Here is a 19,661-nt window from a genome sequence, read left to right on the forward strand (position 1 = left end):
AGAATTCAGTAAATTCTTAGCCCTGAGAGATCCAGAAGCACTACTTGTGAGTGGTCCCCTCATTCCACCAGTGTGATCTCAGAGAGGGCAAGGCCTCCTCTGGCAAGATCAGACCCCAGTTCTGCACAGTGGGTAATCTTGACCATAACAGGCCTTAAGGTGAGGACCATCAGTACTAATGAGAGGATCTCTCCCTCAAAGAGGGAGGCTCACAGAGTGGCGCCCCTCCTGACAAGCAGAGATGCTCAGAGCAGTGCCCTGACTCCCCCCACTAGGGACTCAGGGAGGCGAGGGCTTTGTTTGGGGGCTGGAGGACTCAGGTTCATAGATGGAAGAGTCCCAGGATCTGATACACTGCACACGGAAGACCCTGAGAGAGAATCCAGGGACGGATGAATATTGAGCTACCGGGGTTCCCGTAGCACGCCGCCCTTGCCGTTGACCCCGGGCGACCTCACGTAGGACAGTACGCAGCTCCCCTCCACTTCCGCTTCGAAGGCGAGAAGCTCCACCGGTAGCCGCAGCGACCGTTTGGCGGAGGCTTAGTGTCCAGGAGTCGTCTGGAACCAAGGTGAGGACCTGAATGTGGCTGAAGGGACTTTCCCAACCCTCCCAGTAATAAAAGTGACCCATCCACATCCCACCCCTGTGTTATGGCTCTTGTGGGCCCCTCAAAGCTATCGTCTGAATGTGGTCTAGAGTGTCTCAGGCTAAGGCGTTGGTCTGTGGGGGTAGGCTGGGATTCTACCCCTGGAGGAGGTCTAGGTCCTAGATGAGGGCCCTGAGGGCTGAGGAGCAGAGTTCGACACTGCCAAGGGGCCACACTGAGCGACTTCCCTATACTGGGCTCTAGGACGCCCCGGGTAGAGCTGGCCGATTGTGGTGCCCCCTGCAGGTGGTTTGGGGGAAGTGAGAGCCTTGCTCTAACAATAAAACCAGTTTAACAAGGGACCTAGTCCCCAACAAGATTCATGGCTGTGACACTAAGTGAGGATGGGGGCTCCTCCCATAAGAAATGGGGCCGCATAAAGTGCCAGCCCTGTTTTCAGGCCTGGGAGAATCTGGCGTTTTGACAAGACACTTCCCAGGTCATTTCAGGGAAGTGACAGACCAGGTCAAAGGGGGCAGCCTCAGGTTGGCAAGGGAGGGTTTCAGATTTGCGAGGGGTTATGGTGAGAACCTTGGGGGCTGTGGGGATGTTCCACACCACGTCATTCGGACACATCCTCCATGTTGTCATTTCTGGCAGACCTCAAGGATACATGTCGGTTCCCACTGCAGGCTAATGGGGAAGTAAGGGTCTTGGTCTGAGGGCAGTGGTCAGCAGAGAGAGAAACCTTAGACCCTGTCATGAGTCAAATGTAGACCTTGGTTGCTTCTATGTCCTGGCTATTGTAAATAGTGCTGCAGTGAACATGAGTACAAGTGTCTTTTTACATTACCGTTTCCTCAGGATATATGCCCAGTAGTGGGATTGTTGGCTTATGTGGTACTTTTATTCCTAGTTTTTTATGAAAAGTGAATTAAGTCAGAAAGAGGAAAGGCAATATCATATATTAATGCATTTATATGGAATCCAGAAAGATGGTACTGATGAACCTGTTTACAGGGCAGCCTGGAGAAGCCAACATAGAGAACACACTTGTGGACACAGTGGGGGAAGGAGAGGGAGGGGCAGATTGAGAGAGTAACATTGAAAATGTACACATTACCATATGGAAAATGGATAACCAATGGGAATTAGTTTTATGACTCAGGGAGCTCAAAGCCAGTGCTCTGACAGCTTAAGAGGGGTGGGATGGGGTGGGAGGTGGGAGAGAGTTTCGAGAGTGAGGGGATATACAGTATACCTATGGCTGATTCATATTGATGTGGGGCAGAAAATAACACAATATTGTAAAGCTTTATCCTCCAGTTAAAAATAAATAAATTTATTTTTAAAAAGACATATAGAAGAAAAGAGAAGCAAAAAAAAAAAATATTTTAGACTTTGAATTGGGATCTTGTGTGGGACCACAGGAACATCAACCTGCCTGCAACAGCTTCCATTCTTAGAGGACCATGTTTGGGAAGATGAGGTCATCTTCACTTCCTCCTGTTGGAACACAGGGTGGTTGGCTTTTACTATCAGACGGGCATCAGTTCAGGAGAAAGTAGAGTTTCTCTACCAGGAGCCCAATTGAGGAACCTGAGTGAGGAATCAGAGCGTACATCCCAACCCTTGGATTTCAGCCCAGGAAATCTCAGGGATGGGCTGTGAGGTTGAACATCTGCTTCAGTGCTTTATAGCAAGTCTAGGGGAGGGGAAATGTCTAGTCTGAAGGTGCAGCCATCAGTCAGGAAATGGAGAATAGTGCCCAAAATTTTAAGGAGCCAAGGTAAGGGCCATGAATGATGATCCCAGTGAACTCAGGATAGAAAATACCCTACTGAGCTCTCAGCACTGGGTATCCCCTGGGAGGGAGGTGGACTGAGGCATTCTTTCACTTGCTTCTGGATCATGTGGAAGTCTACAGTGTCTGCATCAGAGTAGCAGACGGAAAGGTGCCCAGGTTCCACCAGGACTTGATGTGATAATACTGGAGATGAGCTGAGAGGACGCCACTGCCAGCACCTGCTGTCACCTCAGTAAATCCAAAGCAGGGCTGAGAGGATGCAGAGGAATATTAAGGCCTCTGTTCTTCCTCTGGGATTCTCAGGGGACAGGCTGAGAAGGAAAACAGGAGCCTTGTGGGTTCCTAGGGCAGTGTCCTCAAGGACACCTGCTGAGGTGGCCTTTGATTAAGCTAAGGTAGAATCTCCCTGTTGTAAGGTGCTCATGTCACCTCATTCTCCATCCTCCAGGTGCCGCAATCTCCTGTCTGTTGGCCCAGACTCCTGCCTGCAGTCCCTGACTACAGCTGCCATGCCCCGTGGGCAGAAGAGTAAGCACTGTGCTCGTGAGAAACGTCGCCAGGCCCGGGCTGAGACCCAGGGTCTTCATGATCAGGCTACCACATCTAGGGGAGAAGAGACCACCTCCTCCCCTCCTGATTCAGAGAGCACTCCCTCAAGTTCGTCTGCTGCTGGCACCGCCACGGGGCCTCAGGGAGCCCAAGGCACCACCAGTGCTGCTGCAGGTGCTATACGCAAAAGATCTGGTGTCGATGGCGCAGCACGCTCGAGATCTGGTGTAGGTGGCGCAGCATGCTCGAGATCTTGTGTAGGTGGTGCAGCACGCTCGAGATCTGGTGTAGGTGGTGCAGCACGCTCGAGATCTGGTGTAGGTGCCGAGGGCCAAGTTCAGGAAGGTGAAAATTCCTCCCGGGCCTCAGCTGCTGCTGAGAGCTCTCACACAGATCTTCTGACCATGGAGTCAGAGAATTTGGTGCAGTACATGCTGTTTCAGTATAAGATGAGGGAGCTAATTAAGAGGTCAGAAATGGTGCAGGTTATCCACAAAAGGTACAGGGAGCAATTCCCTGAGATCCTCAGCAGGGCCTCTGAGCAGATGGAGATGGTGTTTGGCATGGTGCTGAAGGAAGTCAGGCCCAACAGTCACTGCTATACCCTGGTGAGCAACCTAGATCTCAGCGACAGTGAGTCTATGAGAAGTGACTGGGGGCTGATGAAGAATGGTCTTCTGATGCCTCTGCTGGGTGTCATCTACCTGAATGGCCATCGCACCTCTGAGGAGGAGGTCTGGAAGTTCCTGAATATTCTGGGCATCTATGATGGAAGAATGCACTTCATCTTTGGAGACACCAGGAAGCTCATCACAGAAGATCTGGTGCAGGAAGAGTACCTGGAATACAACCAGGTGCCTGGCAGTGATCCCCCTCGCTATGAGTTCCTGTGGGGTCCTAAAGCTCTCACAGAAAACAGCAAGACGAAAGTCCTGCAGTTTTTGACCAAGGTCAATGATTTGGTCCCCGACGCCTTACTGCCACATTATGAGGAGGCTTTGAGAGAGGAGGCAGAGAGAACCGGAGCCAGAGCTGCAACTGGGACCAGCCCTTCTGCCTCAGCCAGCGCTGGCCCTTCTGCCTCGGCCAGACCTGGCACTTCTGCTGCAGCCAGGGCTGTCACTTCAGCCTTGGCCAGGCCTGATATGTCTGCCTCGGCCAGGGCTGGCCCTTCTGCCTCGGCCAGGGCTGGCACTTCTGCCTCAGCCTGGGCTGGCCCTTCTGCCTTGGCCAGGGATGGCACTTCTGCTGCAGCCAGGGCTGGCACTTCTGCCTCAACCTGTGCCCGCTCCAGGGCCACATCCAGCTGCTCATCTGGCCCCTAGTGTGGTCTGAAGCCCATTCTTCACTTTGTGGTTGGAAAAGCCTGTCAACCTATGTTCCTAATATGCATCAATAACTTGTTGACTTTTTATTCCTCAATTTTCAATTGTTACTTTTTACAACAAGTTTATTTTAGGTTCATGATAGAAGTACTCGAATTAAATGTGTCTCATGCTATTTGCTGTTTGTCAGATTTAGGATTAAGAGTTTTGTTTTTTGAAATACATATTGGAAATCCTCAAATCACTTTTGTGATCCAAGATGAGAATAACTACACTTTAGGATAAGAATATCCATAGAAATGTGCAAGACACCGCACTAAGAGAGGCTCAGAACATAGATGCATAGAGAGATAGCTGAAAGTTTGTCAATTTTTGGTTTGCTTTACTCTCTGTTTAGTTTCCCTCTATGTAAATGTAAAAGATATATACTTTGATCGGATTATATTTTTCAAGAATGTTTGAGAATATAAATTACAGCAAATGATTTATACGTGGTTCTTCTTTTACACAAAAGTTAATTGAGCATCTGCTCTTAAGAAAACTCCATGCTTGTACTGGCAATGTTTAGTCAAAAAAAAAATAAGCAGTGCATGCCTCTGCCCATGCAGTTATAGTTTCTCAGAGAAGTTGTCATTATTTGGAAGAGGCTGAGTTACTCTCTAAATCACAAAGAACAAGAAAGAAGCAAGGTAAAGAGGGGGTGGCAAGAACATATTACTTTGGTTTCATTGCTAAGCAGAAGTTTGGCTGATTGGGGAGGTTGGATCTTTTTTTATTTTTTATCAGTTAGAACACTGCATAGTCGCTGACATCTCTTAGATGCCAAAAAAAAAAAAAAAACAAAAACAAAACCCAGCTGATGTAACATCTGAGGTCAAGATAATCATAGTAATAACTGCCATTGCCCCTAATATCTCAATAGATACAGGTGCCGTGTCCGATGCTTTCCATAAATACATATATTCCACCAGTCCTACCAGACAGAGCTTATCAAACTCACTTCACAGTGGAGAGCTTGAGGCTTATAGAGTTAGAGTTTGGTTTTGTGCCGAAATACTTAAGGCTGGTAATTGACAGAGCTGGGACTAGACTCCTGCCCTAAACTAACTTTAGGACTCATACTATTCTTCTCTCCCCACCCTGAGACATACCCTTGTTTTTTTTTTTTTTTTAAACAAGTACTTTTGACATTTCATTTCCTTTTCCTTATTTAGTTACTTTTTATTTATTTGGCTGTGCTGAATCTTATTTGCGGCACATGGGATTTACTTCCCTGACAAGGGATTGAACCTGGGCCCCCTGCATCAGGAGCCTGAGGTGCTAGCCACTGGACCACCAGGAAAGTCCCCACTCTGTATCTTTTATTTCAGTGTTTTTCTCAGCACTTCAAAATTTGTCCTAGGTGATAAAAAAAGAATGCCCTTGTGCTCAAGCTACTGGATTGGAATGTGTAGCCAGAGCAGTAAGAATACCAAATATATTTAACAAAAAATACATATACCTTATTCATTACTCACAGATGAATGAAAGAGACAATATTCTGTGCCAGTATAAGCATGTACGTTGGCCATGTTAGATAACCTCTGAAGACCAAGGGCTCTCCATATCATGCTTATAGTCTCTTGCCTATAGAAAGTAAATCTATCAGAACAGAAATGCCATGAGAACCTTCACCTGGCTGATGAGATAGATAGATGTACTTTTTTTTTTTTTTCCCTGATGGGCTATCACCTCTCCTGGGACTCCTTGGGCTATAGCTTGTCCATCTCCCATCACTCCTGGGACAGGGACCCATTCATTCTCTGTAGCACTGCAGAGCAAACACGGCTCAAGAGTTTGCAGAGATGTGGAATTTCCCCAGAAGCCTTTAATCCAAGACACAGCAAGATGAGGACCCCATGTAGGAGGATTGAGGAGAGCAACACCCCAGAATATGGGGTGGGGGTCCCTGGGATAGCACTCCCGTCTGCTCTCAGACACAGGATCTCAGAACTGTTAGGCTAAGCATGCCTTGCTTATTTTTCAGGCTTCTCAGAAACTTGGTCTTGGGGCAGAGTTCTGAGGTTGGATAGGAGAGAGGGTCAATCTCTCAGAAATGATGGTGATAAACCTGAATGAGGGTGATAGAAAGACCCAGCCACAACAGTAGCAACTTGTAAAGACCCGTCCTCATTGGCAATCCCATGAAGTCCAGAAAAATCCAGGCTGCTGTGGCTAACATTTTCAACTCAGGTCCCGGGAAGGTGGGGACATTGGGAATCAGCAGAGTCCTCAGCCTCAGATCAGCAGAGAATAAAGTCCCAGGAAGGGTGCAGAGTCAAATTGAAGACCCAGGGTGTGGATATGGAAGCCCCTCAACCCCAGCTGACAGGGCTACACTAAGTCCCTCCTCTCCAGTTAGCCCTGGGAAGCATAGGTAAGTGCTGGCCAGCTCAAGCGCCCCCTGACTTCTGACTGGAGGGTTTCAAGGAGATGTGGACCTTGGTTTATAGGCTGTCTCTTCATCAGAGAGTGGAAATCCCAGGCATGACATTTGCACAGTCCTGTATGAGGAGTGTCTCAGCCAACTACCCCATTATAGATAAATTCTTAGAAAGTCCTGCAAATGTAATGGGCCCTGGGAGGGAAGAGGCAGGGCTTTCAGAGTAAGTGTATCCCTTATTTCCTGAAGGAGAATGGCTTCAGGGCTTAAAGTCCTTGGACTAATGGAGGAAGCCTGTATCAGCTGAGGAAGGGTACCCAGTTCCTAACAGGAATCAACAGATGGCACTGACTGACAGCGAAGGATCCCTCCCAGAAAGAAGGGGGCTACAGAGGGCACTGTTCCTGTTAGGCCTTAGACTGTGCCACTTAGGCCTGGTGACATGGTGAGTCCTACTCACTTCCTTCCAGAACATCTCATGGAGGTAAGGAACCTCATCCTCATCAAGGGGAGCAGCCACAACTCATAGAAGTATGATTTCCAGATTGTGCCAGAAGCCAAGGTAAGGACCCTGATGACTGAAAAGACCACCCACCTCAAAACAATGGGGCAGAACATATTCCTTCCACTACTGTTAGCCTCGGAAGACCACAGGCTGTGGTGGCCCAATGAGGCAAATTCCACCTCTTCCTTGCGGGTCTCAGGGAATTGGGGGCTTGAGGGGAGAAGCCTTAAGGTAAGTCAGTGAATATTTCCAGGTTGTAAGTATTTCAAGGTTATTTCTAAGTCAGGGTGAGGATGGTAAAGAATGTGGGAACCCACATACCAGGATGACCACATAGAATCCTCCCTAGTATCAGGCTAGAAGGCCCCAGGCAGAGTTGTCAGCCCAAGGGACCCTTCAGTTCTGACCGAGGAGTAGCAGGAAAGTTAGGGTTTTGGTCTGATGGTGGTGGTCCCATGTCAACAGAGGGGGGGATCTTGGGCTTGGCTGAGAGTCAAATTTGGGACCCTGGTTTGGAACCCTGATTTGGGACCCTGGGAGGAACTGTCTTTTATCCTCAACCAGCTTCTAGAGCTTTCATCCTTGTGAGACTATGGGCAGGGGTAGCTAGATAAGGCCGCCCTCATTTCCTCCTCCAGGCTCCCAGGGAGGTATGGGTCTTACTATGAGGAGATAAGCCTCAGGTCCAGAAGGAGGGGATTCCCCAGGCCCCACCAGAAGTCAAATTTTGGAGCCTGAGTGCAGACTGAGGGGTGGACCCATCCTTGAATAGAGACAAAGAGTGTCATGCCATACCCTTTGATATCAGTTCTAGAAAGCTCAGGGGAGGGCTGTCAGGCAAGGCTTTCCCTCACTTCTTTATATTAGGCCTTCATTTTGTTGTTGTTGAATCACTAAGTCGTGCCTGACTCTTTTTTGATTCATGGACTATAGCCCCCCAGGCTCCTCTGTCCATGGGATTCTCAGGGAAAAACGAGTGGGTTGCCATTTCCTCCTCCAGGGAATCTTCCCAACCCAGGGACTGATTTAGGTCTCCTGTAGCTCCTGTATGTACCACAGGCAGATACTTTACTACTGAGCCACTAGAGTGGCCCTATTTCAGGCCTAAGGGAGGTCAGATCTTTGCTGGAAAGTGCAGCCACCAGTCATGAGAAAGGAGGCATATGGTGCCTTCCAAGCACTGTGGTAGATGCTTTACAATTACCATGCCACCAGTCCTTCCAGACAGGGCTTCTCAAACTCCACAGATAAAGAGCCTGAGGCGCTCTCAGAGTTTAATGACCTGACAAACTTCCCATGGCTGGTAAGTGGCAAGGATGGTCGTAGGCCCTTGAGTTGAGTTAGTCTAAAGCTCACCCTCTCACTCCTGCAAGCCTGAGCTGACCTTGTGCCCTTAATTCCCTTTTTATTTTCATTACTGTGAACTGTATCAGAAGCAATAAGAAGAAGGACTCTCAGGTCAAACTATTATATTGTAATACATAGCTAGAACAATAATAATAAAACTAAAATAAATGTGACATATGAAGAGAAGAAACAAAGCAATGATGTTTGCTGACAATAGGATCATCTGTTCATATATATGAGGTCTCAGATAAGCTTTAAAGATCTGAAAGCTTTAGAGTAACACATAAGCTCAAAAGATCAGGATTCAAAAACAAGTCATCTTAGAGCCATTTCTTTGTATAAAGAAATATCTATTAGACATAAAATATAAAGTTTATGTATTCAAACACACGTTCCCTGTTTAGTCTGGCTGAAGGAGAGGACAGGTTTCCCAGAGTCCAGCTCCAGCAGCTAGGGAATCAGCCTGAAGGGATGAGCAGTGCTGGCGAAGAATGATGTAGCCTCTGACTCCAGGTACAGGACTACATGTTTATTTCAAGAATCAGGTCTTCTTTTATACTTTGACAAAAGCATTAGGTCAGAGGTTTGACATTTTTCAGTTCCCCCTCACCCAGATTTATTGTCTCATTGTTGCCCTTTAAACAGAGTTCCTGTTTCAGCAATTCTCTCAGAATGGTGTTTACTTGTGATTACATTGTAACTCATGCTTATGTCTGGGCTGCATACCACAGTCCTCCGTTTATTTCTTATCTTTCTAAATCCTGCTTGCCCCTGGTATCCTAAGCTCACTATCTCCTAAAAAGGCTTCTAGCTATTCTTAATTATTCCTAAACCCTAAACTCAGCAAACTTCCTTTGCCATCAACATTTCCCTCACAAACAGGTCTCAGATAACAATCCTTCCCATGGCCTCAAGCTGCGGCCTATGTGCTCACCCTGGGACATTCTTTGTAAAAATCCTTGAACCCAAATGTCAATGGTTACTTTATAGATTATTTTCTGGCACAACTGCAGAAGGGTTTGTGCTTTCTCATAATTCTCTGAAGAACAATAAGCACCTTAACATTCTTTCTAGCCAACTCAACCAAATAAAGGAAAGAACAAGTCAGAATCACAAAACCTAACCCCTTCATCCTGGGACCGTGCCTGCAGGATGAGGAGAGGGGGTTGGGGCCATGCCTCCATTTTGTCAGTAATGCCTAACACGGCTCCCGACACAGGTTACCATGTTTGTTTCTCTCACGGGTCTCTACCTGGGCCCCCTTACTTATGCCATGGATTTCCCATCTCTCCTCACTCCTAGGACAGGGACTCCTTCTCTGCAACACTTGCAGTAGGGAAACTGCTTGGGGCTTTTCAGGGATGTGACATTTCCCAAGAAGCCATTTATCAAAGGAGCAAGGGCCTATAGGAAGATAGCCATGCATCTGGACTGAGGAAAGCAACACCCCAAGAATATTAGGTATAAGAAGGCTCCAGGTAGAGCTCTCAAGCTGAACATCTCGCTCACAGTACAGTTGTCAGGGGCTTGAGACCTTTGGTCTAAGGAGGGCAATCTCAGGTCAGAGAAGGAATTGTCAGATATATATGTAAAACCCCTTCAAAAGAAGTGAAAGAAATAGCCACCCAGAACCACTGGGGTTCTGTAGCGTCCATTTACTGATATCAGCCCTGGGAGGTCCTGAATTCCATCATAGGATGAGGAAGAGAGAGGCCTTGAGAGCTGAGAAAGACAGAGCACTACTGCCATGGGCAGGGCACGTTCCAGAACCAAGTCTTCCAGCTCCTCCCACATAGTGACATCCAGGGCAGATCCTTCATCTTGTGATTGAAAAGAGAAGTATTCCAAGTATTTGAGTGCCAAGATGGAGCTGAAAGGAACATATTTCATGTCTTCTTTTGTTCTTGCTTGACCTCAGTAACTGGGAGATGTATCTTTTTCTGTTTAGGGCTTTCTTTTTCTTTTTTGGTATTCTTAAAATACTCTTCCTTGTAATTGAAAGTTTATTTGACTTCCATATCTGTGTTTATGAACAAAATATATCCCATTTGTTGCTGTATTTCAGTGTAAGTATAAAGGTTTTGGTATTTTGTATAATGAATCAAATCCTTGAATCTCCCTTTGTGGTTCAGAACAAGATAACATGTCAAGAGAACTGGCATTTGCTTGCCAATGTGAATGAACACAGAAAAATTGTTGGTATCAGGAAATAAAGAAAACGGTCCTGACTGAGTGGCATCTGTAATACAGTGGAATGGGAATTCCCAGCCCCTGTATCCCCTCAGCAGCCCAGATTTTAACATTGTATAAGTAACAAAATACCTCTATAGAAGGTCCAGAATGCAATTAAGAAATTGCAGTACCACAGGTAAGCATATAGCTTAGATCAGCTATACTTGAAATGGGTAAGAACAGCAATTTGACTTTATTGGCATTAACCCTTGTCTCAGGCTGGCACAGTTCAGTACAAAGAGAGATTGTGACCTTACTTGGTGGGGGAAAGTGAGAGTGGGGTGAATGTTCCGAGTGTCCAGGAAAATGTTAGAACTAAGAAATGAATTCAAGAAAGCTGCAGGACACAAAATAACACACAAAAATGAGTTGTGTTTGTAAACATTAAAAACAAACTATCTGAAAAAAAAATAAGAAAACAGTTCTATTTCAAAAATGTCTAAAAGAATAAAATACTTAGAAATAAATTTAACCAAGGAAGTAAAAGATCTATACACTGAAAACAAGGAGACATTGGTTGAAGAAAGTGGAAAAGACACAAATAAAATGATGTCCCAAGTATACGGATTGGAAGAATTCACATTGTTAAAATATTCATACTACCCAAAGTGATCTACAGATGTAATGAATGTGTGTCATAATTCCAGTGGAATTTTCCAGAGTAATAGGCTAAAATTCATATGACACCTCAAAAGACCTTGAATAGATAAAGTAATCTTGACAAAGAGGAACAAAGTTGTAAATATGGTGCTTCTTGATTTTGAACTATAGTACAAGACAGTGTGATGTCAGCATAAACATAGACACACAGATCAATGGAACAGAATAGAGCCATGTATAAACCCATGCATATATAGGCGAGTAATCCTTAACAAAGGCACTAAGAATACAAAGGAAAAAAAAGTATTCTCAATCAACAAATAGTGTTGAAAAAATGGAAAATCTGCCTGCAAAGAGTAAAACTAGAGTCTTATCTTGCATCATACTCAAAAAAATGGATTCAAGACTTTAAAATGAGGCCAGAAATCATAAAATTCTTAGAAGAAAACAGGGGAAAGCTCCTTGTCATTGGTCATGGCAATGTTTTGTGTTTTTTTTGTTTTTAATTTGACAACAGAAACACAGACAAGAAAAAGAAAAATCAGTGGGGCTACATCAAATTAAAAAGATTCTGTAGAGCAATGGAAACAATAAAAAATTGAAATGGTGAAATAGAAAAACTTTGCAAGCCATATATCTGATGTTAATATCTAAATTATAGAAGGAACTCATACAACTCAATTACGGACTAATTAATTAACAATAACTAAAAAACGAGCAAATAACCTAAATATTTTCTAAGGAAGACATAGAAATGGCCAACAGCTATGTGAACAGGGGCTCAGCATCACTAATCATCAGTGAGATGGTAATCCAGACCACAATAACAGATCACCACATACCTGTTGGGAGAGCTATTATCAAAAAGCCAAATGGTAAGAAGTGTTGGCAAGGGTGTTGAGAAAAGGGAACCTTTGCACACAGTTGCTGAGAATATAAATTGGCACAGCCACTATGGAAAACAATGTGGAGGTTCCTCAGAAAATCACAACTGTAACTATCGTACGACTCAGCATTTCTACTTCTGAGTATGCAGTTGACCCTTGAACAACACAAGATTGAACTGTGCAGGTCCACTTATAGACGAATTTTTTTTCAATAAATACATGGGAAAACTATTCCGAGATTTGAGATAGCCTGAAAAAACTCACAGGTGACACGCATAGTCTAGAAATATAAAAAATTAAGGGAAAGGTGTCATGAATGCATAACATTTATATAGATACTAGTCTATTTTATCACTTACTGCCATAAACTATACACAAATATGAAAAGGTTAAATTTATCAAAAGTTGTGCACACACAGACACACACACACACACTTATGGACCATGAACAGCACTATTCATCTCTGATGAGCAGTTTCTGTAGTAAACTGTGATCGCAAAAAAAGTGACCACCAGTGGTTCTCAGGTATTTCTCACTGTGTTTAGTACAAATCTTGAATAACACCATTGAACTCATATGAAGTGCTGCTAGTGGTGCTGGAAGTGCTCTCAAGAAACAGAAGTCATGATATTATATGAAAAAGTTGAATTACTTGTTGTGTACCACACTTTGGGTCTACAGTCACAGTTGCCACCATTCCAAGATGACATACTCCTTTCCCTATTTGGAACCAGTCTGTTGTTCCATGTCCAGTTCTAACTGTTGCTTCCTGACCTGCATACAGATTTCTCAAGAGGCAGGTCAGGTGGTCTGGTATTCGCAGCTCTTTCAGAATTTTCCACAGTTTATTGTGATCCACACAGTCAAAGTCTTTGGCATAGTCAATAAAGCAGAAATAGATGTTTTCCTGGAACTCTCTTGCTTTTTTGATAATCCAATGGATGTTGGCAATTTGATCTCTGATTCCTCTGCCTTTTCTAAAACCAGCTTGAACATCTGGAAATTCATGGTTCCCGTATTGTTGAAGCCTGGCTTGGAGAATTTTGAGCATTACTTTACTAGCATGTGAGATGAGTGCAACTGTGCAGTCGTTTGAGCATTCTTTGGCATTGCCTTTCTTTGGGATTTGGAATGAAAACTGACCTTTTCAGTCCTGTGGCTGTCTAGGTTGATCAAAGCTTTTCTTCCAAGGAGCAAGTATCTTTTAATTTCATGGTTGCAATCACCATCTGCAGTGATTTTGGAGGCCAAAAAAATAAAGTCTCTCATTGTTTCCATCACTTCCCCATCTATTTGTCATGGTGGTAGTATCATGTCATCTTCAAACAGTGCATTTTACTTCTTTTTCAACTTGGATTCCTTTTATATCTTCTCTACTCTGATTGCCACAGCTAGGGCTTCTAAAATCATGTTGAGCAAAAGTGGAGACAATGCACATCCTTGAGATTTTCATATTAAGTGAAGTCAGACAAAGACAAATATCACTCATATGTGGAATATAATTTTTAAAAATGATACAAAGGAACTTATTTAAAAAATAGAAACAGACTGAACAGGTATAAAAAATGAACTTATGGTTACCAAAGAGCAAATGGGGCAGGGAGCAATAAATCAGAAGCTTGAGATGAACATATACACATACTGTATATAAGGTAGATGGCCAAGAAGTATCTATTCTATAGAGCAGGAAACTCAATATTCTGTGATAACTTATATGACAAAATATTCTTTAAAAGAATGGATATATATATAGGTATAACTGAATCACTTTGTAGTACACCTGAAACATACAATATTGTAAATCAACTGTACTCCAAGAAATTTAAAAAGAAAATCACTGAGGAAAAAACAGATCTGTCTGGACAGGTTTTAATGCAGATGAAAGTGCCCTATTCTGGGGGTTTTGCCACAAAGTACATGCATTGGTAAGGAAGGGAAGTGAACTCCAAGATTTGAGACAGAAAGAGGCTAATTCTATGATTTTGTGCAAATGCTGTCAGATTTTTGTGCAAATGATCAGGACTCCCCTAAACTATAGGGCTGCTAACCCTGAACCTTCAAGGGAAATGATAAACACCATCTGTCAGTCTTTTGGTTGTACAACAAGAAGGCCGGACAGCATGAACCTTTGTGGGGATTGGTGTCATCAGTGCTTCATCCCTGAATTCAGGAAGTACCTTGGGGGTTATTGACTGCCTTTTAAAATTCTTTTGATACTGGACAATGCTTTGGCCACCCAGAACCCCATGAGTTCAACACTGAAGGCATCAAAGTGTCTCCTTTCCCCTAAACACAACATCTCTAAGTCAGCCTATAGATCAGAGGGTCAAAGGGACCTTTAAGGGTCATTACACATGGTACTCTATGAAAATGATTGCCAATACTATGGAAGAGAACCCTGATAGAACATCATGAAGTCTGGAAGGATTACACAACTGAAGATGCAATTGTTGTCACACGCGCACACACACAAAAAAAAGCCCATGAAAGCCCAAACAATAAATTCCTGCTGAAGAAAACTGTCCAGGTGTTTTGCATGCCTTCACAGGATTTGTGACAGAGTCAGTTAAGGAAATCATGAAAGAGACTGTGGACATGACATGAAAGGGTGGGAGAGGGTGCAGAGTCCCAAAATACAGATCTTGGAAAAACCCAAGAGCTAACAGACACTACAGCAGTGGAATTAACAAAATACGACTTGATAGAGATGAATGGTTCCGAACCAGAGCTGGATGATGAGGAACAAGATGTAGAAAAAGCAGTGCCAGAAAACAAATTGACATTAGACAATCTGGCAGAAGCATTCTGAGTACTCAAGACTGCTTTGACTCTTGTATGGCATGGACCCTTCTATGATAAAGGCACTGAAAAGAAAGCAAATGGTGGAAGGAGGACTGATAACACACAGAAACGTTTTTAGAGAAATGCAAAAGCAAAATCTTCAGACAGAAATTACAATGTATTTCCATAAAGATACACTGAGTGTGCCTGCTTCCCCTGCCTCCCCTTCCACCTCCTCCACTCTTCCATCTCTGCCACTCATCAAGGTCAACCCCTCCTCTTCCTCCTCCTCTTCAGCCTACTCAGCAAGAAGGTGTCAGGAATGAAGACCTTCATGATGATCCACTTCCAGTCAATGAGTAGTAAATAATCATTGTGCCATACCGGTAATAATCTTATCTGTTGAGTATGTGTGTGAGTGTCTTTTGCTAAGAGCTCATAACTGTAGGCAAGGACTGTATGAGATGTTTCTGTGTCATCATCTTCATCATCACCACCAGCTAAGTATTCATCATGTAGAACATTGCGTGCAAGACTTGTATTGAAATGGATAGCCTACCATTGCATAGGCAGAAGGTGAGTGATATTTAATATAAAATTAATAATGTTTCACTTTATTATTGTTTTATAACTTTAGTTTCAAAGAATTGTATTATTGCACACTGTCCCACCTCTCTCTTGACAATGGATAAACTGCCTATCAGCCTGTCATCACAGGTAAGTGTTTTCTCTTAAAGTAACAATGTTTTCAGTACTGTATTATAAGTATTACCAAAATAGTGTATGCCATAAAAATTTTTAGCTATTCATTCATTACTGTATATGTTCCGCTACCATGAAGCAATCCTATCAATTACACTAGGCTACTATAAAGCAGTCATATTGCTGCTTCATTATCAAAGCTGGAATCATTATACCTGTAAATAAATATGAATTGCTTTTCATATTATTTTTTCATGTTTGATATTTAGTGTCTCATATGTGTAGTCTTTTGTGTCATATAAGACAATATAGATGTCAGTACTTACAGCCAATTTTTCTTATAAATGGATGCTGTAAATTTACAATGTTGATAAATACAGTACTGTGAATATATTTTCTCTTATAATTTTCTTAATAACATTTTTTCTCTAGCTTACTTTATCATAAGAATACAGTAGAAAATACTTATAGCATACAAAATATGCATTGACTGTTTATCATTAAGGCTTCCAGTCAATAGTAGGTTATTATTAGTTAAGTTTGGGCAGTGTCAAAATTATACAGGGATTTTGACTGCGTGGGAGCTGGTACTTCTAAACTCCACATGGTTCAAGGGTCAATTGTACATCCTAAGGAAGTGAAGTCAGTATCTCAAAGAGACATCTTCACTCCTGTGTTCATTGCACCATTATTTACAATAGCCAAGATTTGGTAACAACCCAAAATCTACCAACAGATAAATGGATAAAGAACATGTGGTAGATGCAGACGATGGGATATAATTTCACCTTAAAAAGTAAAGAAATGTTGTTATATGGGACAACATGGAGAAACCACAGGGACATTATTCTAAATGAAATAAGCCAGTCTCAGAAGGACAAATGCTGCATGGTTTCACTTATATGAGTTATCTAAAGTTTTTAAACACATTGAAACACAGAGGGGCCATGGGAGGGAGAAATGGGCAGTTGCTTTTCACTTGATATAATGTTTCAGTTATTCACTGAATAAATTCCAGAAATCTGCTGTGCACCATTGTGCCTGTATTTAACAGTACTCTATTGTGTGCCTAAAATTTTGAGAGTAGATTTGATGTTAAATGTTTTTGCCACAACAATAATTTGACAAGTTGATTGTCTTGCTCTCTCTCCAGTAGAGAGTAAGCTGAGTAAGTGCAAGCATTTAGAAAACAGAACTCTTTTATGCTGTTAATGAGAATGTCAATGGGTGAAACCACTGTGGAAAACAGTATTGAGGTTTCTCAAAAAATTAAAAATCGAAATATGGTATGATTCAGCAAATCCACTTCTGGGTATCTATCCAAAGGAGTTAAAATTAGACTCTCCAAGAGATATCAGCATTCCCATATTTGTTGCAACATTATTCACAATAATCAATACAGGGTAACAGCCTAAATGTCCTTTGATGAATGAATGGATAAATATATGCTATATATATATATATATATATATATATATATATATATAAAATGGAGTGTTGTGTGTGTGTGTCCTCAGTCACTCAGTTGTGTCTGACTCTTTTTCGACCCCATGGAAGGTGGCTTGCCAAGTTCCTCTGACCAAGGGATTTTCCAGGCAAGAATACTAGAGCGGGTTGCTATTTCCTCCTCCAGGGGATCTTCCCAATCCAGGGATCAAACCTGAGTCTCCTGTGTGTCCTGCATTGGCAGGTGGATTATTTACCACTGAGCTAACTGGGAAGCCCATAATGGAGTATTATTCAACCTTAAAAAGAAGGAAGCTTTTTCATTTGCAATAACAGAGATGACCTAGAAGACATTGTGCTAAGTGAAATAAGCCAGACACAGAATAACAAATACATGATACCACTTAAATGAGGAATCTAAAACAGGCAAACTGATAGAAGCAGGGTAGGATGGTGATTGCCAGGGCCTGGGAGGAGGCGTAATGTGGAAGTGATTGTCCAAGTACACAGATTTTCAGTTATACAAGATGAATAATTTCTAGAAATGTAATGTGTAGCATAGAGCCTATAGTTAACAATTCCATATTGGATACTTAAAGTTTTGCTAAAAGGATTGTTAATTGTCCTTGCTCCTCCTCACCTCCACAAAAATAAATGAGTAAATCAATTAAGAGTATAGGAGGAAACTTTTGGAGGTAATGGACATGTTTATGGCATGGATTGTACCGGTGGTTCAGAAGTGTATATTTATTTCCAAACATCGAGTTGTATTCATTAAATGAGTACAGCTTTTGTATATGATAATCATATCTCAATAAAGTGTTTTTTTAAAAAAAGAGCAGATATTTGGTCTTATTTGGGGTTATAGTCTGAGCATCAGAGAAGGCAATGGCACCCCACTCCAGTACTTTTGCCTGGAAAATCCCATAGGCGGAGGAGCCTGGTAGGCTGCAGTCCATGGGGTCTCGAAGAGTCGAACATGACTGAGCGACTTCACTTGCACTTTTCACTTTCATGCATTGGAGAAGGAAATAGCAACCCACTCCAGTGTTCTTGCCTGGAGAATCCCAGGGACGGCGGAGCCTGGTAGGCTGCCGTTTATGGGGTCGCACAGAGTCGGACATGACTGAAGCGACTTAGCAGCAGCAGCAGCAGCAGCAGAAGTCTGAGCATAATGCAAAGTGTACAGTAGGCACTTTATATTTAATCAATAAAGGCTGAAATAAAGAGTATAAATACGGAAAAGATTGTTAATTTTTGGTTTGCCTAACTCCTTCTTGTGCTTTTTCTTCTAAAAATTAAAGTTATATGCTTGTATTTGCTTATATTATTTAGGAATGTAAGATAAATTCTAATGGATTAGGCCACATGCTTATTCTCTTGTTGATTTCCCAACTATTATTTGAGAAGGAGCTCTTTTTTTTTTTCTTTTGGCTGTGAAGCATGCTAGACCATCCCCAACCAGGGATCGAACCCACCCATGCCCCCTGCATTGGGAGCAGGGAGTCTTAAACAGTGGACCAAGAGAGAAGTTCTGAGAATGACCTTTTTGGTAGGCTTACTAGTACTGTGGATGCTTTTTAAAAAACTGGAACAACAGCAACCTCCAAAACAAGATCTAGCCCCTGTCCATTGAATTTTAGAGTCTAGGAGGTACTATTATATGAAAAGATGGTGAGATACTCTCTATGACCAAAAGCAGGTTTCTCCAAACTTCAGGCCTCCAACCAGCACCTCCTGTGAGATCAGCAGCAGCATTTAGATTAGAAATAAAATTCACAATAAATGTAATGTGCTTGAATTATCCCCAAACCATCCCCCATTCCCAGTGTGTGGAAAAACTGTCTTCTACAAAACCAGTCCATGGTGCCAAAAAGGTTGGGGACTGCTGAAAGAACAAGTCAAAAGCAGGGGTAAGGAGGGCAGGCAGTTGGAGTTGAAAGCAAGTGTAAATGGCCTGCGGTGAGGCAGTTTGGAGCCTTGTTGTTGTTCAGTCATTAAGTCATGTCCCACTCTTTGTGACCCCATGGACTGCAGCTCACCAGGCCTCCCTGCCCTTCACTATCTCCTGGAGTTTTCTGAAACTCAAGTGCATTGTCAGTGATGCCATTGAAACATCTTGTCCTCCGCTGCTCCCTTCTCCTCCTACCCCAAATCTTTCTTTCCTAGCATCAGGGTCTTTTCCAATGAGTTGGCTCTTTGCATCAGGTGGCCAAAGTATTGGAGCTTCAACTTCAGCATAAGTCCTTCCAATGAATATTCAGGGTTGATTCCTTGAGGATGGACTGGCTTGATCTCCTTGCTGTCCAAGGGACTCTCAAGAGTCTTCTCCAAGACCACAGTTAGAAAGCATCAATTCTTCGACACAGCTTTCTTTATAGTCCAGTTCTCACATTTGTACATTACTACTGGAAAATCCATAGATATAGGTACCTTTGTCGGCAAAATGATGTCTCTGTTTTTTAATA

The 19,661-nt window shown here is 42.9% G+C and overlaps 1 protein-coding gene across 1 annotated transcript; it reads left to right on the plus strand.

Moving 5' to 3' along the window:
- The first annotated feature begins 248 nt into the window (after positions 1 to 248).
- On the plus strand, positions 249 to 4,754 carry LOC147340017 (melanoma-associated antigen B1-like). The gene is made up of 2 exons (XM_086388345.1): positions 249 to 571; positions 2,845 to 4,754. The coding sequence occupies exon 2, from the start codon at positions 2,906 to 2,908 to the stop codon at positions 4,268 to 4,270; it is 1,365 nt and encodes a 454-aa protein (XP_086244471.1). The 5' UTR covers positions 249 to 571; positions 2,845 to 2,905; the 3' UTR covers positions 4,271 to 4,754.
- Positions 4,755 to 19,661: the final 14,907 nt, after the last annotated feature.

This window comes from Bos grunniens, chromosome X (genome assembly GCF_055505025.1).
Source record: "Bos grunniens cultivar Pamir isolate PY7600 chromosome X, Bosgru_T2T1.0, whole genome shotgun sequence".
NCBI lineage: Eukaryota > Metazoa > Chordata > Mammalia > Artiodactyla > Bovidae > Bos > Bos grunniens.

Excerpts from the sequence above, each read along its gene's own strand:
- LOC147340017 (XM_086388345.1), top strand. The coding sequence starts at position 2,906 with ATGCCCCGTGGGCAGAAGAGTAAGCACTGTGCTCGTGAGAAACGTCGC.